At 37.5% G+C, this 27,754-nt stretch overlaps 1 protein-coding gene across 7 annotated transcripts in view; it reads left to right on the top strand.

Annotated features, from left to right (window-relative positions):
* Nucleotides 1-27,754, top strand: part of NEO1 (neogenin 1) — a 218,501-nt gene that overhangs the window by 58,858 nt on the left and 131,889 nt on the right. For all 7 annotated transcript variants that reach the window (XM_064267288.1, XM_064267292.1, XM_064267293.1 and 4 more), the window contains exons 2-5: nt 6,893-7,210; nt 13,266-13,541; nt 14,223-14,376; nt 23,212-23,348. In XM_064267288.1, the coding sequence (XP_064123358.1) occupies nt 6,893-7,210; nt 13,266-13,541; nt 14,223-14,376; nt 23,212-23,348 (885 nt within the window). The remainder of the gene's footprint in view (nt 1-6,892; nt 7,211-13,265; nt 13,542-14,222; nt 14,377-23,211; nt 23,349-27,754) is intronic.

Here is a 27,754-nt window from a genome sequence, read left to right as displayed (position 1 = left end):
ACAGTTATGTACATAACGACATTGTATTATTCTTTATTTTCACTTGTCTGCATTGTTCATTTTTCACAGAACTTATTCAGATCAACTGAAACATAGTTAACTCATTTTTTGCTGGATAATATTCTAGTGCAGGGATCAACAGACTACAGTCAGGAGGCCAAATCCACCCCACAGCCTGTTCTTAGAAATAAAGTTTTATTGGAATCCAGCCTTGACCATTTGTCTAAGGCTGCTTTTGTGTAGCAGAGACAGAGTCAAGTAGTTGTGACAGACACCAGATGGCCTGCAAAACCTAAAATATTTGCTGTTTGGCCTTTTACAGAAAATGCTTGCTGACTTCTACAGTAGGGCATGAGTGTGTCACAGTTTCTTTAACAGTTTTTCTGTTGTGCTTATCTGGTCATTATAAACAGTGTTGTAATCATCATTACAGTACATATTGTCTAAAGTGTGGTGCTTTTATTTTTATGGGCTCTGTTCCATGATGTGGGATTGTTAGATTGAAGGATAAGATGTATTTTAAATTTTGGTGGATATTCCCAAATTGATTTTGCAGCTGTCTGTAACTGTTTACATTTTTACCAGCAATGCATGAGAATACTCTTTTCCTTGACTTCCTACCAGCAGTAGCTATTACCAAAAACAAAATGTCCCAACCATCTGAAAGGTGAAGAGGGTACCTATCTCATGGCTACTTTAATTTGTATTTTTTCACTGCTGGTGACATTGAGCATCGTTTTATATACTTACTGACCACTAAGATTTAGTCTTCTGAAAATCTGCAGTTAATATAGTAGAGTCTGCCCATTTTTCTATTGAATGGCTTAACCCTTTAAACTCTTTATCTGACATATATGATGTAAATATTTTTTCCCCACTTTATTGTTTGTCCTTTGCTTTGTTATGGTATTTTGCCATTAAAAAGTTTTTTTTTTTTTTTTAAATGCAGTGAAATGAAACATGTCTACCTTTTCTAGCTTTGAGGTTTCCTATTTTGATTTAAAAGGTTGCCTAACCTCAGATTTATTCCTGTATTTTTCTAAAATTTCTTCTAAGATTTTTATTACTTACATTAAGGTCTAGAATATATTTTTATATATGTATTTGTTGTTGTTAGGTGCCGCCAAGTTGCTTCTGACTCATAGCGACCCTATGTACAAAGGAATGAAATGGCCTAGCCCTGCGCCATCCTCACAATCGTTGCTGTATTTGAGCCCGTTGTTGTAGCCATTTTACCAGTCCATCTCATTGAGGGCCTTCCTCTTTTTTGCTGACCCTCTGCTTTACCAAGCATGATGTCCTCCTCCAAGCACTGGTCCCTGCCGATAACATGTCCATAGTACGTAAGATGAAGTCTTTTCATCCCTCCTTCTAAGGAGTATTCTGGCTGTACTTCTTCCAAGACAGATTTCTTCATTCTTCTGGCAGTCCATACTATATGTATATGAGTGGCATTATAGAGTAGTGGTCAGATCACACTAACGGATTACAAACTAGCTCTGTTACTATCTGTGTAACCTTGGACAAGTTAGTTAACATTTCTGTGTCTCAGTTTTCCCCTCTAAAATAGAGATGAAACTAGGACCTATCTTGTAAGATAGTAGTGAAAATTAAATAAATGAGTGTAGAGAGTGTAATATATACAACAACAACAACAACAACCCATTGCTGTTGAGTTGATTCCAATTCATAGTGACCCTATAGGACAGAGTAGAACTGCCCCATAGGGTTTCCAGTGAGCGCCTGGTGGATTTGAACTGCTGACCTTTTGGTTAGCAGCCATAGCTCCTAACAGGGTTTCCGTGTAATATATAAGAAGTATTTAAAACAGAGTCGGGTACATAGAAGTATATAAGTGTTTATTGTTATTACATATTGTGGTTAGGCATCTCTTCCCCTCCTCCACCGTATGCTAACCAGTTGCCCTAGTAACATTTATTGAGTAGTTCATCTTTTCCCCAGTCGATTTAAAATGCGGTCCCTATTGCGTATCAAGCTTCCGAATATTCGTAGCTGTGTTTCTGGGCTCTCTGTCCTGTTATGTGGCTCTGTTTATCCCTGCCCCAGGGCCACAGTGGCTTAATTATTGTAGCTTTACAAATACTGATAACTAATGAGTAAAGTCCCTTTACCTTGTTCTTCTTTAAAAATTATCTTGGCTCTTCTTGGCTTGCTTGTCTCTTCCATAGGTAGTATTGGAATGGAACCTTTGGCCTCGTCAACACTGTAACCAGTGGAAGTTTTTAGGTCTTGTCTAGTTATATAATGTGAAGGTTAATACCATCCACTGTGTAAGGTGGACACTAGACTATGATGAATTAAACCCTGTAGAAAGATAGATCTTGGGCCCACATTCCCAAACTGTGCCCTGAAATAGTCCAGGGCACCTCAGTGAGCTGGTAGGGGTATTCAGATTTTCAAGGGAAACACAGTGACATCTGTTGGACAGGATGCAAACTTCTAGCTCAAAGTAGTTCACAGTTTCAATATTTGTTATGTTACATTCCTTTTGATAACATGACATCTTTAGGTGGTTGATGTGGTTGCTGTGAGTCAGAATCAATGGTAACAGATTTGGTTTTGGTTTTACTCGTAAAAAGCAAGTACTGTACAAAAATCATCATGGAAATGATGGTGGCAGTATCCAGTCTGATTCTAATATTTTAGAAGTTGTGAAATGCCTGATACCTACTTCCCATAATAACTAATTGTGGTAATTTCAAAATGAAATAAAAGTATTATTTTTTCTTTCAATTTATGTATTTTTTCAAAAGGCTACTAACTTAGTAAGACGTAAATACTTAGGTTTGAATCTAAGTAATAAATGACTGTGTTAGGTATTTGTTTTGGCTTAGGTACTCTGTTAAAAAAAAAAAAAAACTGAGCTAATAAGAGCACCCCAAAAAAAGGAACCAATAAAGTTTGGGAACCTCTGCTGTAAACAAGTTTTTACAAATAGTTAAAGATTAAGACTATTTGAAATGCCACGTATGTATGATACGTAGCTATGCCGTGCTTGCTTAACAGGACGAGCTGACCTCGTCTGCACCAGGAACAGACAGATTTCTGAGAAAAAGTGATGTTTAAGTTGAGTTTGAAGGAAGGATAGATGTTAACTGGAGAGGGTGGTGATGAGAATAGCTTATGTGAAGAGGGCAGAAGATACAGAGGAACTGAAGGGAGTCCAACGTGCTTTAGAGGGTGTAAGGAGATGGTGCGAGGGGAGGTTGGAGAATAGGCTGCAGCTGAATTACATAGTAACATTAAAGTCCAGTTAAGGAGTTTGTTTAAATTTTTATATAAAAGGCAGTGGCAAGCTTTTGAGGGGTTTTAAGTCAAGAGAGAACATCTTAGGTTATTTCTCTCTTAATAAGGGAATAAAATACATAAAGATGATACATGTAAATACTTAGGTAACACTGTATTCTAAGTAATATATATTGGATTTTTTTTTTGTAAAATTATGCAGTTCCTTGATTTTCAAAGGCATTTGTATTCTATTAGTATAATTTTTTCTTAAGCACATGTACTCTCTTGTTCAACTTGGTTGATAAGGATATAAACTTTTTAAAAGGCAATAAATCAGAAGCCAGACAACGTTAACCTGTAAAACATTTAAATTAGTGTAGCTACTACTTTAGGTGAAGGGAAGGACAATACTCAATACACGGACGGTCAGCTCAACTGGATTGGACCAAAAGCAAAGAAGTTTCCGGGATAAACTGAATGCTTCAACGGTCAGCGGAGCAAGGGCGGGGGTTTGGGGACTATGGCTTAAGGGGACTTCTAAGTCAAGTGGCAAAGTAATACTATTATGAAAACATTCTGCATCCCACTTTGAAATGTGGCGTCTGGGGTCTTAAATGCTAACAAGCGGCCATCTAAGATGGATCAATTGGTCTCAACCCACTTGGATCAAAGGAGAATGAACACCAAGGTCACACGATAACTATGAGCCCAAGAGACAGAAAGGGCCACATGAACTAGAGACTTACATCATCCTGAGAGCAGAAGAACTAGATGGTGCCCGGCCACAACCAACAACTGCCCTGACAGGGAGCACAACAGAGAACCCCTGAGGGAGCAGGAGATCAGTGGGATGCAGACCCCAAATTCTCATAAAAAGACAAGACGTAATGGTCTGACTGAGACTAGAGGAATCCTGATGGTCATGGTCCCCAAACCTTCTGTTGGCCCAGGACAGGAACCATTCCCGAAGACAACACATCAGACATGGAAGGGACTGGACAATGGGTTGGAGAGAGATGCTAACGAAGAGTCAGCTACTTGGATCAGGTGGACACTTGAGACTGTGTTGGCATTTCCTGTCTGGAGGGGAGATAGGAGGGTAGAGAGGGTTAGAAACTGGCAAACTGGTCACGAAAGGAGAGACTGGAAGGAGGGAGTGGGCTGACTCATTAGGGGGAGAGTAAGTGGGAGTATGGAGTAAGGTGTTATATAAGCTTATATGTGAGAGACTGACTTGATTTGTAAACTTTCACTTAAAGCACAATAAAAATTATTTAAAAAAATTACTGTAGCTATTTTTTTGTATTTTCAAATGACAAAAAACTTGTTCTAATTTTAAAATTAAATTTGTCTATTAACATAATATTTTAAATTGCTAATATGCATATTTTGACTGCCGATTTAATATATTTATCTCTCTTAAGTACCTGAGCTGTTTAAATTTGTGTGGGATAAAGGAAACCCAGGGGGCATGGTGGTGAACAGCTACAGGTACTAACCGAAAGGTCAACAGTTTGAATCCACCAGACGCTCCTTGGAAACCCTGTGGGGCAGTTCCACTCTGTCCCGTAGGGTCGCTATGAGTCAGAATCTACTCGACAGCAATGGGTAATAGGAAAGGTATAAAAGTAATTTCTCTTAGTTGAGCTATCATTTTGTACTGCCCTTAAGTTTGTATTTTTGATTTATTTTCCTATAGTTCCAATAAATTAATGAAATAATAAAATTTGTATAGTAATGAGAAGTAAACTAACTTCAGATTACTTCTGAAAAATTCCTAAGCTCGTTTTCAAGAATTATTTATTTATTTTTATTGTGCTTTAGGTGAAAGTTTATAGCTCAAATTAGTTTCTCATACAAAAATTTATATACACACTGTTATGTGACCCTAGTTACTATCCCTATAATGTGACAGCATACTCCCCTCTCCCACCCTGGATTTCCCGTGTCCGTTCAGCCATCTCCTGTGCCCTTCTGCCCCCTCATCCCACCTCCAGACAGGAGCTGCCCATTTAGTCTTGTGCATCTACTTGAACCGAGAAGCCCGCTCTTCACAAGCATCACCGTATGTCCCATGGCCCAGTCTCATCTTTCATTTTCAAGGATTTTAAGACTTGACAGTCAATTTCATGTTCATCAACCAAGACTGGACACCAGAAACCCTTTTCCAGCAAGTGTGATTAGACTGCTTGGAATTCACTCATCAATGAAGTGTCAGAAAAAATTTTTTTAATTGAATATTATTTCCTTCCTGTCTGTCAGTATGTTTTAAATTTCATATTTATTTAGAGCCAGTCATTCATCTTATCATATTAAGTACCATTCTTAAGTTGATAATAAGATTTAAAGAGAGATGCTTGTATATGTTTGAAAAACAGTTTTGGTTTCATCTGATTATAAATTGAGTTGTTCACGAGGGAGTTGTTTAGTAATTTCTTTGAGGAAAAGAGGTAGATCTTTAAATGGGAAAGATTTTCCTGGCTCAAAATATAAGGCCCATAACAAACGTTTCCTTTAAATTTTGTTCTTCCTGTGTCGAAACAACTTGTCCAGAAAAATTAACGCTGGTCCGAACAATGCTCTCCATATAAAAATGAATTCTAGATGAAGATTAAATGTAAAAAATGAAACCACAAAAGTATTAGAAGGAAACAAGGCTGGAGTGCTTAATAATCTTGGGATGATGGAGACCTTTAACAAGATTTAATTTTATGTAAATTTTTTTTCTTAAGAAGAAAATCATAAAATCAACGTGAGAAAAAAGAGTATTTGCAAAAACATGACAGCCGTGCCCAAAGATTGCTTTTTAAGTCAATAAGATGAATACTCCATTAGAAAGTATATGTATAGAGAATTTATGAAAGAAATACAAATGGCCTATAAGCATAGGAAAGGTACCTTATTAACAAGTAATCATTTTAATATTTTTCCTTTATGTTTCATAGAAAATTTGATACAGTAATTTTAGTATGTAAAAATTTTATTGTATAACTTGAAATGTAACTTTTACTAGAGATTGAGATTCATATCATCTAACAAGGGTTGATTAGCTTAGCTGTCAGGGTCTTTTTTTTCCCTGATGTCCTTTTTCTAAGTGGGTCAGCTGTTGTTTTCCTAGTAAAAAGTAAATTTTTCATCATTAGTAGTGAAATGACTACAGGTAGCCCCCAGCTGACGAACATCTGACTTATGTACAACCCGTAGTTAACAAACCAGTCCCCCCCTTAAAGGCTATTATATTAAAAATCTGAGGTACGTACAGTGGTTCATAATAACAAATGGGTGCTACTTTGCTGCGCACATCAAAACGTTGTTATATTAAAGATGTTTTAGTGTAGCTGAAGTATTTCTTTAATGTTTTTTATGCATAGAATGGTACACTATATACCATGTACTAACACAAGCACTTGACTAACTGTTGTTAGATACGAACCATACCTGTTTCCATTTACGTACAGATTCAACTTAAATACAGATTGAGGAGTGGAACTCGTTTGTAATCCGGGGACTGCCTGTATCTTTATATCTTGCCCAAAGAGTAAACCATTTAAGAATAATTTTTGCACATGTTATATTTTCCTACAGCAATAGTAGAAAATTTTGCTTAACTTTGGTGGTTTTTTTTTTTTTTTTTTTTAAATAGGAGCCAGCATTCGAACATTCACTCCATTTTATTTTCTGGTGGAGCCAGTGGATACACTCTCAGTTCGAGGCTCTTCTGTTATATTAAACTGTTCAGCATATTCTGAGCCTTCTCCAAAAATTGAATGGAAAAAAGATGGGACTTTTTTAAACTTAGTATCAGATGATCGACGCCAGCTTCTCCCAGATGGATCCTTATTTATCAGCAATGTGGTGCATTCCAAACACAATAAACCTGATGAAGGTTATTATCAGTGTGTGGCCACCGTTGAGAGCCTTGGAACTATTGTCAGCAGAACGGCCAAACTCACAGTAGCAGGTAAGTTATTGGTTTGTATTTTCAAATTTCTGTAAATAGTAAATTGTGGTAAAAGCAGTATTATCCTGGAGTTTTCATTTAATTGATAACAACAAATACACTTATTTAACAAGTATCAATTGAGCAGATACTCTGTGTATGTGACTGCATGAGAACTTGCTGTAGTTTGTGCTGTAGAAAATAAATTGTTGTGCGATTCACTTATCTCAGGATTTAGAGGAGTTAAAGTTACTGTCAGAAGTACTGGGCCAGTTCTTCCCTTTTTTTGTTTTTTTAAACCTGGAAATGGCAGGGGAAGTAGTAGTATAGAAGAATTGAGTAGCTTTGCTTGCTAATGTTTATCCTACCCAACAGAGACCATTTAGTATGGTTTTGTATAATTGGCAATATAGCCAGAATGTAGGTCCTTTATGCATTAACCAAATAAGTGACATCATGAGTTACTGCAGTTGTGAAAAATCAATAGGACATGTATGGTAAGGTGGAGCACAGAAAGTTGTCAGGTTAGTCATGCCTGTTACATGGTGGACAGTGACAGTGTTTCTCAGATACATTGTCAGTGTGTACCAGATGAAGTAGTTGGTTTTTGTTAAACAGTGTCATGTTTATGTTATTAAAAATTATGTTATCTTTAAGTCCAGTATTTTCACTCACCTTGGGGAAAAAAAAAAAAGAATTTTCTTTTTTTTTTTTGGTGAAGTGCTAGCAAGTGAAAATGGAATCTGACTAAGGGAGTGGTCTCCCATCTAATTCCCACTCCAGGGTCATGGTCTCCCATCTCATGCTCACTCCAGGGTGTATTTGCTCATTCATTCAGAGCACTATGGCTCTTTTTCTCTTTGGGGCCAAATATTCAAAGTCGAATTTGAGTTTGATGTAAAGCCACTGTAGTTAGTCTACAGCCACAGTAAAAAGAGAAAAAAAAAAAATGGCCCTTTGTACAATTTTTTTTTCTTTTTCCTCTTTAACGTCTATTTGCCAGGCTTTCTCCAACGTGTTTGATAAATTAGCATAACGACTACCTCAGTAATTTCATTTAAGGCAGCTTCTGTTTATCATTTATATTCTTAAATATCTCTTATTTGGGCATCATTCTTGATCCCTTCCTGTAAGCTGTCCTAATTCTCTATAATGCCTCTATATTTGGGTCCGTTACTCATCATTCCTCACTGGATTTTTCCACAACCTTGTAACTCTGCCACGTCATTCTTGCTCTTCTCCTGACCAGGCTCCACACAGTGGTCAGAGCACTCTTCTCACCTTCAGTGGCTTTCCAGTAACCTGAAATTAATACCTAAACTCTTTAACAGACCTCTTGAGACCTTTCATCAGCTGGCCCCCACTTCTTCAGCCTCATTTTTGAATGCTCCACCCTGCCCCACAACCACCACCCTCATCACGACATTTTTTAACTCTGGCAATACTGAATGTTTTCGGTTCCCTTTTATTCCCTGCCTTCTGGCCTTTGCTCATGGTTTCCTTACTGCCTGTAAATCCTTTCCCTTCTACTTTCCCTCTCTTCTCCTCCACTAAGTTTGTCCATTATTCCTCTTAGAAACTGCTGACCTTTTGGTTAGTAGCTGTAGCTCTTAACCACTATGCCACCAGGGTTTCCAGAGTTACCATATGACCCAATAACTCCACTCCTGGGTATCTACCCAAGAGAAATTAAAAGATATGTCCATATAATTTGCACATGAATGTTCATAATAGCATTATTTATAATAGCCAGAAAATGGGAACAACTTCAATGTCCATAAACTGATGAATGGCTAACCAAAGCATGGTATGTCCATACAGTAGAATATTATTTGGCAATTAAAAAAAATGAAGCCCTGATATATACTATAACATAGATGAACCTCAAAAACATTGAGTAACAAAAGAGCACATATTGTGTGGTTTCATATATGGAATGTCCAGAATAGGCAAATCTATAGAGGGAAGGTAGATCAGTGGCTGTCTGGGGCTGAGTATGGGGGGGAGGGGGAGGGTGGGCTGGGAGGATGGAAAAGGACTGCTGATGAGTACAAGGTTTCTTTTTAGAATGTGATGAAAATGTTCTAAAATTAGATCTGTGGCGCAATGGTTGTACAACTATGAGTATACTAAAAGCCATTGAATTGTGCACTTAAAATGGTAAACTTTGTAGTATATAAGTTAGATCTCAATAAAACTATTTTTAAAAATTGCCACATTGCTGTTCAAAAAGACTATTGGTTAGGATTCTTTGGTTGCAACCACTAGAAACTGATTTGGGCCAAGAAAAGCAAGAAGGGAAATTCCTAAAAGCACACTAAGTAGATAGCTCATAGAATTAACTCTGAGAGGTATTTTCTGGGCTGTCATTTCCCTTCAACAGAAATTTCTGCTCTGCTGCCTGGTCAGTAGCCTGGCTGTGGGTGTTGGTGGTGCCCAAAGGTGGGGGAATGGGATGTCAGCCCCATGTCTCACTTCCGCTCTCTCCCTGTTTTCTCCTGCAATTCTCCCTAGGCAGCAGGACCAACTGGCTCTCTTCTGATGAGCGCAGGAAGCTGCCACATTCCCTGCCTGTATCAGTTACTAATCCCCCATCTGCTTTCTCTGTTCGGAAACTTTTTGAAATCTCTTGTCTGCTGACTCCCCATATGTTGTAGGTTTATATTTTTAAAAATTACTCATCTTCATGAGATCTCAAGAAAGAGGTTTTTTTTTGTTTTTTGTTTTTTTTTTACTTTAATCAGCTCTTGGTTTTATTTAAGGTTGTTTTTCTTACTTTATTAGCTTCTGTGTTTATCTTTGTTAATTTCTTCTAATTACTGGTTTCCTAAAAGTAGGTATTTAGGTAATTATATATTTATTTCTTTCCTTTAAAAATACTCTTGGAATAAAAAATTTGTAGCAGGGCTAGAAAACTAAGTTTTGCATTGACATTTGTACAAATTCACCACATAAAACTAGAAAACCTGGAATTGTTTCTTATGATTTAATATGTTTGTTAGTCTTTAAAGAAACATTCTGTTGCAGTCTGAGAATTTCCAGAGTCACTTTTCAGATCCTACTATTGTTAATAAGAATAATAGCTAGTATTTGTTTATTATTATAGGCACAATGCTGTGTATCCACACATGACTGTCAGTTTGTCATATTGTGGTGGCTTACCTGTTGCTGTGATCCTGGAAGCTATGTCACTGGTATTTCAAATACCAGCAGGGTCACCCATGGTGGACAGGTTTCAGCCTGGCTTCCAGACAAAGACAGACTAGAAAGAAGGACCTAGCAGTCTATTTCTGAAAAAATTAGCCAGAAAACCTTATGAATAGCAGTGGAACATTGTTCGATGGCACTGAACAACAACATGCAATATATGGGTTATCTGTCTATGAGTTTAATCTGTTTTAACCACCCTCTGAAGTAGGCCTCTTGTTCTCATATTACTGTTGGAGAAACTTAGGCTTAGAGAGAAGTTAAGGAATTTGATAATTTCCCACAGCCACGAAGTGGTGGAGTTGTAGTTCAAATTTAGGTTATTTGGCTCCAGAACTGATGCTCCTAGCCCACTACATTTGGTTCCATTTATGGAATATTTATGGCTCCATTTTTCTTAACATTTTATTTTGAAATAAGTTCAACTTACAGAATAATTGCAATAATTGCAGGAATAGAACCGGGAAATCCTATATACCAGATTCTCTGATAACATTTACTTCATTTTCTCTCCTTTCCCACTATACACACACACATTTTTTTTTTCCTGAATGTTTAAGTGTTAAGTTGCAGACATGTGGCCCCATGAAACAAAAACTGGAAAAACCAAACCCATTGCCATCAAGTTGACTCTGACTCATGGTGACCCTATAGGACACAGTAGAACTGCCCCATAGGGTTTCCAAGGCTCTAATATTTACGGAAGCAGACTGCTACATCTTTCTCCTGTGAAGCGGCTGGTAGGTTCAAACTGCCTGCCTTTCTGTTAGCAACCGATTGTGTTAACCACTGTGCCACCAGGGTGCCTTCAATCACATCAAACCAAAAAAAATCCACTGTCATTGAGATGATTCCATTCCAACTCATGGCAACCCTATACCCTTACCTAAAACAAGGACTTTCTCTTATATAACCACTGTTGTTGTTAGTTGCCATGGAGCCAGGTCCAACTCATGGCAACCCCATGTGTTACATAGTAAAATTGCACCGTAGGGTTTTCTTGACTGTAATGTTAACAGAAGCAGATCACCACACTTTGTCTTCTGTGGAGCCGCTGGGTGGGTTCGAACTGCCAGCCTTTTGGTTAGCAGTCTAATGTAAACCGTTTGCGCCACCTTACACCCATCAAAATCAGGAAATTAACTGTAATACAATACTACATCCAATCTGTAGGTGCCAGATTTCAGTGATTGTCTCAGTAATGTTCTTTATCGCAGAAGGCAAAAGCAGGAACTTCTTTTCCCCTGTTTCCTTTCTGGCCCAAGATGGTGTGTCATATATTTGTTGTGTTGCTTCAGACTCTATCTGGAACAGTGAACAGTTTTTCAGTTTGTCTTTGTCTTTCATGAATTTGATATTTAAAGTGTTATTTTGTAAAATATCTCTAATTTAGGGTTTGTCTATTTTTCCCTTGTGAATAGATTCAGGTTTTGCATCTGGGGGTAGGAATGCTACAGAAATGATGTTGTGTTCTTTTCAGGGCATCATATCAGGAAGCTTGTAATGTTTTGTTCTGTTAACTTCTATTACTTCATTGTTACGGTCTGTAGAGCCCTGGTGGTGCAATGGTTAAGTCCTCAGCTGCTGGCTGAAAGGTCTGCGGTTTGAAGCCACCAGCGGCTTTGTGGGAGAAAGACCTGGAGATCTTCTCCTGTAGATTACAGCCTAGGAAACCTTTGGGGCCAGTTCATCTCTGTCCTGTAGCATCGCTATGAGTTGGAATTGACTGAGTGGCATACAACAACAATAGTGATGGTCTATGACATATTCTCCAGGGTAAAGCTAATAACTATTTTAATACTTCTGTTAATTAGTAATAAGTATTAGCAATGATTGTGAGGACAGCACAGGACTGGTGGTGTTTCGTTCTGTTGTGCATAGGGTTACTGTGAGTCGGAACTGACTCCTTGGCACCTAACAATTTAGGAAGAGATACTTTAATATTGTGTTTCTCATTAGACTTTCACCTCTAGTTTTAGCATCCATTGATGATTCTTACTTGAATTAATAATACTGCCATGGTTGTCAAATGGTGATTTTTTCTAGTTTCATAATTTTTGTAAGGTAGAGTTTTCCTTCTCCTCCAAGTATGTGTTTGTTTGTATTAGCATGAACTCATAGATTGCTGTTTTATTCAGAGTCATAATGCATTATTATGATTATCCCAGGTGTAGCCAGAAGAAACTCCCTTCAGGTTGACTTTTGTGTCCTTTTGACAAGGCTTCATTGTTCTTTGGACACTTCCTTACTTTCTGTCACAAGATATTCCAGACTTGTCTTGTACTTTCCCTACTCCAGTCCTAGAATTAACTGTTTCTCCAAGGAGCCCTGGTTCCTTGTAGTGAAAAATGGTATTAAAAGCCAAGATCTGGTCACTGTATGTACTGTATCTACTGGAATAACACTGATTCTGGGCCTTCTCAGTGGCCATAGCTGGGAAACGTATGTATATTTATTAATTAATGTGTATGTAATTATTGTGTATGAAATGTATATATTCTTCACACATACACATTTGTGGCATTTGTGTTGATATATATTTCCATACCTATCTATAATTATATAAAACCATAAGTATAGGATGATACCTCCATTCTCATCAAATACCCATGGGGTTTATTCTGCCCTTCTCCTTTTACATATTTATACCTTGCTTCTCCACCTGTGTGAAATCGGACTCTGATTATCCTTGACACATTTACTTATTTGCTCAATATCCCTGTATGTAATCAATCTCCTGGCCACGTGGATCTTCTTCTCAGCCCTGGCTCTGCCGCATATTGTGACCACTCAGACTGACTTGATCCTGGCCTCAATGACTATATTTTTTAGCAGTGCTTAACTATATTTTATTTCTTTTACTGTCCAGGTCTTCCAAGATTTGCCAGCCAGCCAGAGCCTTCCTCTGCTTATGCTGGGAACAACGCAGTTCTGAATTGTGAAGTTAATGCAGATTTGGTCTCATTTGTGAGATGGGAACAGAACAGACAGCCCCTTCTTCTGGATGACAGAGTTATCAAGCTTCCAAGTGGAACGCTGGTCATCAGCAACGTGACTGAAGGAGATGAGGGACTTTATCGCTGTGTAGTTGAAAGTGGTGGGCCACCAAAGTATAGTGATGAAGCTGAATTGAAAGTTCTTCCAGGTATTAACTCATGATCGAGACAAATGTTTTTAGATTTATTAATGGCTAAAACTTGTTCTTTAGATGTTTTTAAGTAAGCGCTGTTAATATGTGGTGTGGCATGTTATTGTCAGCATAAGGAGCCTCAGTTTCTTACAACGGTAAAAAGAAGAAAACATGCCAGAAAGGTTCGATCTTTAATGAATACATTAATTAGTAAAACTCTGTCAAGCAATGAAGTATGTTCAGCATCTAATATAAGTACATTGTTCTTGGCCAAAAAACCATTAGTACTGTGTCTTTTGTCAAGCCCCTATCTTCTCCTGCTGTCTCAAAATACAGTGCCTTTTATGGTTAGATCCTTTCACTTGTAAGAATCTGGTTTACTCATGTGGCATTTATTTTTTCTTTTAACATGAGAGATTCATGTCACGTTTCCTCCAGTTGACCAGTAAGTACCCTGAAGGCAGGAGCTGTAACTTATTTATTTTAAGAACTGCAGAGCCTAGCACAATGCTTTGCACATAGAAGGTATTTAAGAAATATCACTAATTTAAATGGAGTTCTCTGTGTCATTTTTGCTTAAAATGTACTTTGTCATATAAAGCCACATAGACTGCCTAGAAATTAACTGTTCCTCATCATTAAAGCGGTAAAGTGCTTTCATAATTATTGTCTTTTATTTATGTATACTTTTTCTAGATCCTGAGATTACCTCAAACTTGATGTTTTTGAAGCAACCATCTTCCTTAGTCAGAGTCATTGGTCAGAGTGCAGTGTTGCCGTGTGTTGCTTCCGGACTTCCTACTCCAACCATTAGATGGATGAAAAATGAGGAGGCGCTTGACACAGAAAGGTAACTGTTGTCTGCCTAAAAGCCTTTTTAGCCTTATCTTGAGACTTAGTCTAATTCTATTTGGAACTATCGATTAATACACAGTGGTTACCTATTTTATTTTTATTTAAAAACATTGTAATGTTCATATGTCATCCTCGAAATACATTTATATGTGCTGTATCTGGTAAGGATGTTTAAAGAAAAAACTACTTTCAAAATATTAAGAGATAATTATTTCCATTTGTTCTTTCTGAAGCTGCATTTACTTGGCTTAATGCTTTTGGACAGCCTTCCTTAAATTGTTACAAGAACGTCTTAAGTCCTGACCAGCATGAGTCTTCTCACTTATTCTCATATGCATTCTGTTGATTATAGTTTTTTCTTTGCTCAGACAATATAGGAACATGTGCTCTTTATCCTTTTGCCTGATAAAATCATACCTGCCTTCTGCTATCATTACAAATTTTTCCTCTTCCACAAAAGTCGTGTCAGGGAGCACCAACCACCCTGTTACCCCTTTCATCCCCTTCATTGCTTCTTTAAGTAATAAGCGCTTTTCTCAGCTGTACTGTGATGGAAGAACTGGGGTGGTGGTGGTGGTGGTAATGGAATATGTATTTTGTTTCCAACATCCAATCTATGACTTGTAATTTGACACTTTAGAGCAGGGTTTCCTAAGCTTGGCATTATTGACATTTTGGGCCAGATAATTCTTTGTCATTGGAGGACTATCCTGTGCATTCTAGGATGTGTAGCAGCACTCCTGGCCTCCATCACTGGCTATCAATAGCACCCCAAGTGGTGACAACCAAAAATGTCTCTAGATATTACTAAATATCCTTTGGGGAGGCAAAATTGCTCCCAGTTGAGGGCCACTTGTCTAGAGAGCAGTGCTGCCCAACAGAAGCATAATGCAAGCCCCATATGTAATTTAAATTTTTATGGTAGCCATATTAAAATAAGTAAAAAGTACTTGTGCACTACAATAAAACAGTAGTAGTTATGCAATGGGATAGTTAAAGTGAAATGTGCTTCTACCAAAACAATAAAGCTTGTAGGTAGTGAAAATTATTTTTATGCTGCTGTAGTTTTTAAATGAAAAATAAATAAAATAAAAAATTCAGTTCCTTGGTCATACTAGCCACATTTCAAGTGTTATAGTAACCACATGTGGCTAGTGGCTATTGATTTAGACTGAACAAGCCTAGTGTTTCCCAACTAGGTAATCAAAAGTGACCAGACACTTAATTTGTCATGGAAAGGGGTATCTGTCTAGTCAGCAGGGTGTATCAACCTTCATGATCAGTGAGGATGATAGAATGTAATCAGATTGTTCCTCACATGTTCCATTAGCAAAACTGATGGTATCATCTCCAGCACCACCTGATTTCTTTCCCAGCTCCCATCTAGCCACCAACTTCTGCCCATATTTTGCTTCCTTCCTTCCTTCTCCCCTCTTCCTAGTTAAATATTATGCAGCGATTTCAAGAGAGGTTTTTTTTTTCAATTTTTTTTGCTGAAAAAGAGGGAACTATGAAATAGGAGATTAAAGTTTCAGGTTCTAAAAGCAGAAATTTTAATTGGCTACATGTTAGAACAAAACCTTTATCAGGAGTAGGAAAACTGAAATTAGTTATTTAAAAAATTTTTATTTTTTATCATCTTAGGAGGACTTTCTGAAGAAATATAATATGGTAGTTGATAATTTATAGAAGAAATATAAATGAGGATTTCCTATAATTTTTATTTGTTTATCCAATAATTATTCAGCAAGTATTTATTGAATGCTATGTCAGGCACTGTTCTAGGCTCTGGGGATACAGTAGTGAATCAAACAGTTCTTGCTGTTATGGAGCATACGTTCTAGTGGGGGAGAGTCAGACAGTAGTCAGATTAAAATGTCAATTTATGAGAAAGGCTATAGGGATGCCTAGAGAAGTAGAGGTAAGATTGCTATTTTACATAGGGTGTTTAGAGAATTTTTCTCTTAGTAGAGTGATTCTCAGAATGGGGTGTGAGTGGGTCAGGGGCACATATATAATAGTATAAATATTATGTATCTTCCTGAACACTCATTTCATTTAAAGATTTTTGGGGGGGGGGATGTTTTTTAATTAAAGCAAATGTGGATATATTGTGGTTAGTGACTTTCCTCTGAATTTTAGGGGTAAATCGGGAGACTTTTAAGATTGAATAGACTTTTTTCTGCCTAGTTCTCTAGGCTCCTGGATAAGTACTTGAGTTAGATGGTGGAAATTTTAGGAGCACTGCCTTGGTATATGACTGTCTCAGGAAACTTCATTGGAATCTAAGAGTAGGACAGAGTTGGTCTTGTTCACGTTGGTCTTTCCGGATCCTGGCACAGTGCTTGGCGCGTAATGGGGGTGGTGGTGAATATATTTTGGTGGATTGACTGAATGCAATGTAGGAAAATAGAAGAAAGTGAAACACAGGAGTGTATCACTTTAAAAAAAAAAAATCACTTTAGATGTAGGTAATTAATTACTCAAAATATCTTTGTGTCTGCCAGAGCCCTATAGAGATAAGGCTTAGTTAATTGTTTAGACCCCAAATTCGAGATTTAGAAATTCAAAAAGAAAAAAAGTAGCAAGAATTCTAAATTGTGCTAGGCTAGGTCTAGTAAAAATGTCTTAAATAATAAGATATTCTTCTCTATTACTGATCTTAAGACCTCTTTGAAAATGAATATTTTAAAGATGACCATGGTTTTTATAAATATCTAAAAATTGATGATTTTATTTAACATTTTGATCAAATTTGTTCAGGCCCAACCAAACAAAGCTATTGAATTCAAGAGTGGGGTGGAAGTGGATCCCATTCATTGAATAGTTCTATTTCAAAGGGAGATAATTTTCAGAAAACACAAATGCTACTATGCAAGATGACTGAAAGCAGAATGTAGTTTAGTAATCAAATAATGTTATCTTTTAGGGGAATGATAGAACCAGCCTGCAAAGGGACAGGTTATAAAAATGCCTGATATTATATAATTCATGTGGAAAAATTAGGTTATTTAAAAAAAAAAAAGGAGGACTCCCGAGATGATGGAGTAGATATATTTTTTTCTCCCTTTCCTTCCACTAAAAAAAAAAAGTATAACCAAAAATTCTATTCATTATATATAAAGTAAACAAACAAACAAGACTATGAAACACTGTGTATGAAGGCAGAATGGCTAGGGACCTTGGGACCCAAAAAACAATGTGGTGGCAAATTCCTTGAGTTTTATTTTTGCCTCATTGTGGTGAAATGAATTCCTTTTTGTGGCTTTTTGCCTTGGTTCTTTGGAAAAATAGCTTGAGAAATTTTCCCCCTAAGCCCTGAGGAGTTACCTTTGTCCTAGTTCCTAACTGAGAGAGTTTGTTACTTTTGTCCAAGTTGATTGACATTTCCTGGGCAAGCTGTAAACAATTTGGTTTGCTACTTTTTGTCTGGTCCTGGGGTCTAGCCTGCCCTGTGATTGGTATGTACCTTGCAGAGATTGGTCAATGGACTGTGCAGATGAGGTGAGTTGTAACCTGTTATGCAAATGAACCATCCATGGCCTACCAAGAGAGGATCGGTCAGTTCATGGCCCTGGTAGCAGCACTATGCCTTGAAACTGACAAGGAATTTGTGTATTTAAGCAGCCAGCCTCAGAGAGCTTTTTGAGACAGAAAGAAGCAGGAAGAGAATCTGAGAAGATGCAGAAGGAAGAAAGAAGAGAGAGGGAGCAGAGAGAGAGGAGGCAAGGAACCTCCCAAAAGAGCTGTAACACTGAAGATAGTGAGAGGCCTGGAAAGGGACCCAGTGGCAGAGCCGATGACAGGCCCAGAAGGGGCCCAGCGGTGGAGCCAGTGGTGACAGACAGCAGGGCCAAGAGGAGGAGCCTGTCTTCAGGGGGCTGAGAGGAGGCTTGCATGGCCAGGAATTGCTGAGAGAGCTGTCCTGTGCTGAAGAAGGGAGACTTTACCTGCTCGTTTTTTGATCCTGATCCCGATTTATATCCCATTCGATAATAAACAACTTAACTGTGAGTATGATCTGTGAGTTCTGTGTGGCCATTGCAGCAGATTATCAAACTCAGCAAAGAAGTAGAGAGTGTCCTGGGAGGGGGTGGCAGGTGTCAGAATAGATAAAAAGTTGAAGAGTGGAGGTATGTCTGATCTCCACCTCATAGGAATTACCTGACAAGGATTTTTAAACAGTCATCATAAAAATACTTCAATGAGCAATTAGAGATTAAAAAAAAATAGAAAATTTCAGCAAAGAAATAGAAGCTAATAAAGAAGAACCAAATGGAAATTTTAGAACTAAGAAATAGAATAATTGAAATAAGAAACTCTTGTGTATGGGCTCAACAGCAGAATGGAGGGAACAGAGGGAAGGATCTGAACTGGAAGATAGAATAATAGAAAGTGACCCACTTTGAACAGCAGAGAAAAAAATACAATAAAAAAAAGTAACAAAAGATCTAATATTTGTATCATTGGAGTCCTGGAAAGGAGGAGAAGCATGTGGGCCTGAAAAAGTACTCAAAAAAATAAATGGCTGAAAACTTCTCAAATTCTTTTTAACTGTAGATACTTTTTTTGGGGGGGGGCGGGTATATATTTTTGTATATATTATCCTTTTTAAAACTTTGAAGTTGAGCAAATTCTGAACTCCATAAATCAAAAGATATTCACACTAATGTACTTTATATAGTCAAACTTCTGAAAACTAAAGACAAACACACTTTGAAAACCTTGAGAGAGAAATGATAACTTTTTATAGGGGGAAGACAGTTTGAATGCCTTTCTGATCAAAAACCATGGACGGTAAAAAGAAGCGACACAACATTTTCAAGCGCTGAACTAAGAGGACTCAGAATCCCATATGCAGCAATGATAGCCTTTAGCAATGAAGGTGAAATCAAGACATTTTCAGATGTAGCAAAATTAAGAGAATTTGTCACCAGCAGACTTATCTTAAAAGAATGCTAAAGCAAGTTCTCTAAACAGTTAGGAAAACATAAATGAAGAAAACTTGCAACAGCAGGAAGGAAGAAAGAATATAGTTAGCAAAAATATCGGTAAACATAAGTTTTCCTTCCTTTAAATTTTCTAAAGTATGTTTAATGATTAAAGTAAAAATTATAACAGTTGATGTGCTTTAAATGTATATAGAGGACATATTTAAGACAACTACAAACAGGACAAGTTAAGGGATATAAAGGAAAGTGGTAAGGTGTCTACACTTCACTCGAATTGGTGAAATGATAACATCAGTAGACTGTGATGTGATAAAAAATATATATGTATACACACCCAGAGCAACCACTAAAAGATATACCCAAAAACACTGTAGATATTTCAAAATGGAATTTTTATAACCACTTTATTGAGATATAACTCGAAGTTTTTTAGTATATTTTCAGAGTTGTGCAATATCACCACAATTTTCTTTAACAAAGTGAAATTTTAAAGCCTATTCGAGTAACCCACAGGAAGGCAGGAAAATGAGAAAAGGGAGAGAGAATATAAAATGTACCTTTCTTCTGCCTGTCCTTTCCCGCTGTTCTAAAGGAGGACATGTCTGAATAAAGCCTTTTGTTCCAGATCTGATTACTTCCCATTTTCTCCATTACTTCCTGTGAATCCCCTTTCAACTTTTTCTGTAAAAATTCTTACCCCTCTAATTCAAACAGCAACAGCAACCAAAAAACTCAATAAAATCTTTCTTTTTGCATTTCCCTTCACATTGCTGCCCTAACCCTCCAGTCTTTTTTGGCTTGGTTTTCCTCCTTAGCTTCTCTGCAACCCATCTGCAAGTCCCGTCATTTCATTCCTAAGTATCTCTGGAATTCATCTATGTTGCAATCACGTTATTCCAAGTTACTGTCAACTGTCACCTCATTTACTGCAATAACCTCCTAACTTTTCTTCCCAAATGTACTCTGGCCTCATTCCAAGTATGTGGCAGTCTTTTCGGAGTTCAGATCTCACCATATCATTCTTAACCTCTAACCACTTTTAAAACTGCTAAATGGATTTCTATTGTTCTGAGGTTAAGGACTCAAATTCTTAAAATGACTTTCCAAGCCTGTGTGATCTGGGTTCAGCTTCGTCTTTCTCTCTTTTCTTACACTTAGCCTTATTGGTTTCTTTCACATCCTCAAGTACATTGTGTTCCTTCCTGCCATGATTCTTTTGCGTGTGATTTTCTTCTTTTTCTCCCACCCATTATTTAGTTAACTTCAACTCGTTCTTCAGGTCTCATCTCTAGGGATACTTTGTCAGGAAAAGCTAAAGCTCTGAATGCATCCCTAGTTTTCTGGCAGTTTCTTTTGGTTTACCATATCGTCAGATTACCTTTTTTTCTGTCTTTCCCAGTGAGTTCCGCGAGAGCACTGTGTCCTCTTTTGCTCACTGCTGTATCCGCAGTGGCTTCCTGGCACAAAACAAGCACTCAAATAAATATTTGTTAAGTCAATGAGTAAATAAATCCCTCCTCTTTACTTCATTGCCCCACTGTAAGTGTAGTCAGTACTTTTTGCCTTCTTTTTACTCTTACTGTTACACCATAGTTAATCTCTATCATCAATTCTGGAACCTTAGAGTAACTTCCCCATCAAACTTCCTGCTTCTAGTCTTTTCCCCCTTTTCTTGGTTCTTTGTAAAATCTGATCTTGTGATTCATATGCTTAAAAACCTGTCTCCTTAGCACACCAAGCTCCTCCAGACTGACCCTGGGCTTCTCATGGATGGGAACACACGTGTGTGCACGCACACAGATGCACACAAGACACACACACACGTTCTTTATGTACAGCAACACAACTTAACTCAGGTCCATTGACTACCCAAACTTTTTCACATATTGTTCGTTTTGCCTGCATCTTTGAATTTTAGAGTTCTAAAAGCTTGATTGCTTTATTACTATGATTAAACGTATATGAACAAGTTAAATGAAATCTGCTAAGCGAATGGGCATCCTTCCTCTCAGGCTTCTTTTAAGAGGAGTAAAATCAACTCCATTAAGAAAGATTGACTACTACTCTCCTGGCACTCAGTTACACCAGTGTCAGATATAACGAGTAGAATGATTATTAGATATAAATGACTGTATCTCAATTTCAAAAAATACTGTACTAACTGGTGTTTCCAATTATGTTCATCTCAGCTGGGTATCATGTATATATAACTGATTTTCCATTTGTGAATGTTAAATTGTAGTCATTTTGTCTAAAGGTAAGATGTAGGATTTTAATTTTTGTGTATTTTTCTTGTTTTTTGAGGCACCAAAGCCCTGTCTTATCTATTTTATCCCATTCATTCTTGCTCTATTCCATTATGTTATTTTCCTCCTCTACTCTATCTCATAAAGTTGGGATTTGAGAATATGATTATGATGGTTCAGATAGGAAGGCCAGTTGATTAAGTTTAGTCACGGTCTTAAAAACCACCAAAACCAAACTCAGAGCCATTGAGGTGATTCCGACTCCTAGCGAGTCTATAGGACAGAGTAGAACTGCCCCATAGAGTTTCCAAGGAGCGGCTGGTGGATTTGAACTGCCGACCCTTTGGTTAGCAGCCGTAGCATTTAACCGCTATGCCACCAGTTACGGGGTCGCATTTCCTCGCAGAAGTCATCAAACCTGATTCTGGTTTTCACCTTTCTGTGTCCAGAAACTTAATCTTGTTTATCAGGTTCAGGAAGACTAATTATAATTATCTAAACTCACAATATATTGAAATTTAAGCCAGTGTGTATTTACTTAGCATAAGAATTATAAATGTGAGTCGGACTGGAGAGTAAGTTCTTCTGAGTTTTTCTTTTTTTCATAAGGAACTCTTATGAAAAACCTATTTATAGTCAGAACATTTTTTTTGTTGAGCATAGATACAGAGTGGAAATGTGTAACAATATTAAGATTTGAGAGAAAAATCTGATGTATGAAAATCAGTTTATGTACATCTATTGCAGTCTAAACACCATTTCTCTTTCATGTTGTTTTTGGTACTAGATTTTAAATTTACATCATTTATGAAAGTGATTTTTAAAGTGGTAGCTTTAATTATGAATTTAGGTTTAATTACATCCCTTGCTTTATGTCAGGAACCTTATATGTTTGATTTAGCTTATAACTTTCCAAATTAAAGTTGTTCACTTCGTAAAAGTTCGATCAGAATGTTGATTTGTGCTTTCTTCCTTAATGGTTCAAGATCGTTTTGGTTTCTCTTTAAATAGACTTAAATCAGTCTGTGGAGTTGTGTCAGTGACTTTCAGTGTCCTTGTTGATAATGGCATGATGGTGGATGATTTGTGCCCAGCGATAACACCGAGGTAGCTGCTCTCTGGCAACCATCCTTCTCTCTCTCTTCTCTTTCTTTACTAGCCAAACCATCAGAGGAGACTTTGAGTAGTGACTGAGACTCAGTGACTTACATTTCTGATCTGACATTTTGCCCTTTCTCTTTTTATTTTCATTTTATAATCTTGGTGTGGCATAGCTGTGGTGGTGTGACTCTCAAATTGCATCTAGACTTCAAAATCACTTACTTTGCAAAAATACTGGGCAGAATAGTGAGAATAGGGATGGAGGTGGTGGTGGAATTTGTCACAAAAATGGGTTCCCTTTGGGAATAACTAGAAACGTCAAAGGTAACTCATTGTAACATTTTGGTTTGTGTTTGTGGTCTTTATGCTTGTAAAATATGAGCGGAACAAATTGGAGTAAATTAAATTCTGAAAATCTTATATGAGTTTGTCAGTCTGTAGCCATATTAAGTGTTTTCTCTGTTTTATGTGGAGAGTTTCTCAGGTATTATTTTCCAAGTAGTGAAATGCATGATTGTTTTTTTGTTGCAGCTCTGAAAGATTGGTATTGCTGGCAGGTGGCAGCCTGGACATCAGCGATGTCACTGAGGATGATGCTGGGACTTATTTTTGTATAGCCGATAACGGAAATGAGACAATCGAAGCTCAAGCAGAGCTTACAGTGCAAGGTATGTAAATATTCAGTGTATAAATAAAAAATCTTATGTTCCTTCTGAGTTTGCTAATTGTTTAATATGAATGTGGGAAAGGGAGTATAGCATAATATTTAAAAGCCTGAGTTTTAGACCAGACTGCCTGGTTCAAATTCTGGCTCTTATAATTCCAAGCTGTATAACTATGGGAAATTGTCTTAATCTCTTTGAGGTCTCATTTTTCTTATCTGTAAAATGGACATACTGAGATTTCTTACCTCATAGAGTTTTTGAAAATTAAAGGAGCTGATACTTGTAAGGCAACCCTGGTGACATAGTGGTTAAGAGCTATGGGTACTAACCAAAAGGTAAGCAGTTTGAATCCACCAGGCACTCCTTGGAAACCCTATAGGGCAGTTCTCCCCTGTTCTATAGGGTCGCTATGAGTCGGAACCAACTTGACGGCAGTGAGCTTGGTAATACTTGTAAAGTTCCAAGAATAATAACTAGAATATGGTAAAAGCTCAGATTAGTTGTTGTTATTTTTATTAGCAGTAGTGTGAGTAGTTATCAGAAGGGACCAGTCCTTTGAGAAGGACATCATGCTTAGTAAAGTAGAGGTTCAGTGAAAAAGAGGAAGACCCTCAACAAGATGGTTTGACACAGTGGCTGCAACAATGGGCTCAAACACAGCAATGATTGTGAGGATGGCGCAGGACTGGGCAGTGTTTCATTCTGTTGTACACAGGGTCGCTATGAGTCAGAACCGACTCAGCAGCACCTAGGAAAAAGAGTAAGCACAGACAACTCTTCTGGACGGGGTTTCATATTTAAGTTCTTAGGGATAAAAAGCACTGGGAACAGGGAGTCTTCCTAGGTTGAAGCCTGTCAATTGGGAAGTCTACAGGAGGTGGGGCATTCTGAGCCAAGAAAGCAGAGCTGGACCTTCCAGATGTCCCGCATCACACCCTTACACTACTACTCATACGGTTGTTGTCCCAGTTGAGTCCAACTCACAGCGACCCTGTGTACAACAGAACGAAACACTGCCTGGTCCTGCGCCATCATCACAATCATTCTCATGCTTGAGCCCATTGTTGCAGCCACTGTGTCAATGGCATCTCATTGAGGGTCTTCCTCTTTTCTGCTGACTCTCTACTTACCACGCATGATACCCTCCTTCAGGGACTGGTTCCTCCTGATAACATGTCCAAAGTACATGAGACGAAGTCTTTCCATCCTTGCTTCTAAGGAGCATTCTGGCTCTACTTCTTCCAAGACAGATGTTTGTCCTTCTGGTAGTCCATAGTATATTCAGCATTCTTTGCCAACACCATGATTCAAATGCATCCAGTCTTCTTTGATCTTCCTTATTCATTGTCCAGCTTTCACATGCATATGAGACGAATGAAAATGCCATGGTTTTGGTTAGGCGCATCTTTAGTCCTCAAAGTGACACCTTTGCTTTTTAACACTTTTAAAGAAGTCTTTTGCAACAGATTTGCTTAGTGCAATATGTGGTTTGATTTCTTGACTGCTGCTTCCATGGGCATTGATTGTGGATCCAAGTAAAATGAAATCCTTGACAACTTCAGTCTTTTCTTCATTTATCATGATGTTGCTTCTTGGTCCAGTTGTTAGAATTTTTGTTTTCTTTATGTTGAGGTGCAATCCATACTGGAGGCTGTAGTTTTTGATTGTCACTAGTAAGTGCTTCAAGTCTTCTTCACTTTCAGCAAACAATTTTGTGTCATCTGCATATCACAGGTTATTAGTGAGTCTTCCCCCAATCCTGATGCCATGTTCTTCTTTATATAGTTTAGCTTCTTGGATTATTTGCTGAGCATACAGATTGAGTAAGTATAGTGAAAGGATACAACCTTGACACACACCTTTCCTGATCTTCAACCACACAGTATCCCCTTGTTCTGTTCGAATGACTGCTTCTCGGTCTGTGTACGGGTTCCTCATGAACACAATTAAGTGTTCTAGAATTCCCATTTTTTTACTAGTCTATGCCAAGAAATTTGGAAGGCAAGCTACCTGGCAGCTGACTGGAAGAGATCCATATTTGTGTCCTTGACAAAGAAAAGTGATCCAACAGAATGCAGAAATTATCACACAATATCATTAATGTCATACACAAGTAAAATTTTGCTGAAGATCATTCAAAAGTGGTTGCAGCAGTACATCAACAGGGAACTGCCAGAAATTCAAGCCAGATTGAGAAGAGGACATGGAATGAGGGATATTGTTGCTAATATCAAATGGATCCTGGCTGAAAGCAGAGAATACCAGAAAGATGTTTGCTTGTATTTTATTGACTATGCAAAGGCATTTGACTGTGTTGCCAGTGGAATGCCCAGTAAATTGGAGTAAACAACAGTGGTACTGAGGTCCCTGGGACTTTTGCTCTGGGACTTATTCCCTTCATTTCCTTAAGTTCATTTGGTTGGATATAGTTAGGGCCTGGCCTGTAAACGTTTACCAGCCAGAGTGGCTGGAACCCCAGAGGAACATTAGTTCACGGCAGAACTAGCCACCTGCATAATACAATTACTATAAAAGAAAGAGAATTACGTGAATAATATATATCATCTGATTGAGAATTAATGGAAAAGATTGACCAAAAATTAAAAATAAGCATGATAAACATACTTCAGGAGATAAAGGACAATACCAGCAATATTGTACAAGAACGAGGAAACATAAAAACATAGAGCCAGGTAAAAACACTACGTATGAAAAATGTAAAAATTAGTCTGGTCTAAAGCTCAGGCTTTTAATGAAAAATAAAGAATGTAGCATATTGGGTGATAGTTGAAGATACACAACTGGTGAACAAATTCATGAGTAGGAAAATGAGATTGAGGAGCCCTTTGAGAAGGCAATGAGGTATGACAGTTGGGTGTAGAAGCACTCTTCCCAGATAAATAGGAGCCCTAGAGGAGAGAAAAAAAGGGAGGAGAAAATATTTGAAGAGATAATTAAGGTAAATGTCTCAGAATTAAAGACTGATGAAAAGGTTTATAGGCTACTAAATAGGGGAGAGAAGGAAAAACTCACCCTTAGATTGCAGTGATAGATAATATCAAAGAAAAACTTAAAACCTTCCAGAGACAAAGAGCAGACCACCTCCAAAGGAATAAGAATTAGATTACATTTGGTGGTGATTTTTGAGAAACACAAGTATGCACTGCTCGTACAAGACACGTCTTAAATATAAGGTTACAGAAAAATTGAAAACTAAAAGGCTGGAAAAAGAAAAGTCATGCGAAAAACTAACTGGAAGAAAGCTAGTACAGATATCAAGCAAAGTAAACTTTAAGGCAAGATGGATTATTAGATAAAGAGGGAGATTTCATATTGATAAGAATTAACCTACCAGGAAAATAAAACCATTCTAAATACATATGTGTTTCATAACATAATCTCAAAACGTGAAAAGCAAAAACTGACAGGACTACAAGGAGAAGTAGACAAAATTACAGTCATAGCAATAAATTTTAACACTCTTTAGTGACTGGTTGAAAATGCAGACCAAAACAAACAAAAGTGAAGTAAAGCCCCAAAGTGTTTATATAGCATAACTGAACAACACAGTTAACACACTTTACCGTTTGACTTTCATATAACTGCACCAAACAAATTAATAAACCCTTTTGTTACAAAGATCTCTAGGTGGCACAAATGATTTGTACTCGACTACCGTCTTAAGAGTTGGCTGTTCGAACCTCTAAAAAAAAGCCTAGCGATCAGCTTCCTTTAAAATTATAACCAAGAAAACCCTGTGGAGCAGTTCTACTATGTAACACATAGAGTAGCCATGTGCTGGAGCGGACTTGATGGCAACAGGTATTTTTTATAAGTGCCCAAGAAACTTTTACCAAAATATACCGTATACTGCCCATTAAGTCAGTCTTAGCAAATTTCAATGAAATGAAATTATACAGATTTGACCATTGTGGCCTTAAGGTTGTAATTAATTATAAAAAAGGTACCTTGAGGTGGGTGGGAAGGGAAGGTAACTTGAAAATCTCCAAGTGTTTGGAAATTAAGTAAATCACCCTGAAATAATTCATGAGTCAGAAAAGAAGTGATGATGAAAATCATAAAATAGTTTGAATTAATAATGACCTGGGAAAGTAATGGGATGCTTAGAGGGTAATTTATATCCTTAAGTGCATATGTTAGAAAAGAAGGAAGGCTGGAAAATCAGTGATTTAAATATCCATCTCAAGAAACTACAAAAAAAATAGCAAATTAAACCCAAAGAAAATAAAAGAATTGCAGGGGGTCTCTAATGGTCAAAGCAATCTTGAAAAGGAAGAATAAAGTAGGGGAACTTAGATGCCCTGATTTCAAACTGCACTATAAAGCCACAGAACTCAAAGCAGTTAGGTACTGGTATGTTGTTGTTGTTGGGTGCCATCAAATTGGTT

The sequence above is a fragment of the Loxodonta africana genome, chromosome 13 (assembly GCF_030014295.1).
Source record: "Loxodonta africana isolate mLoxAfr1 chromosome 13, mLoxAfr1.hap2, whole genome shotgun sequence".
NCBI classification, from domain to species: Eukaryota; Metazoa; Chordata; class Mammalia; order Proboscidea; family Elephantidae; genus Loxodonta; species Loxodonta africana.
Note: the sequence above shows the minus strand (reverse complement) of the source record. Positions and strands in the feature narration are given on the sequence as shown.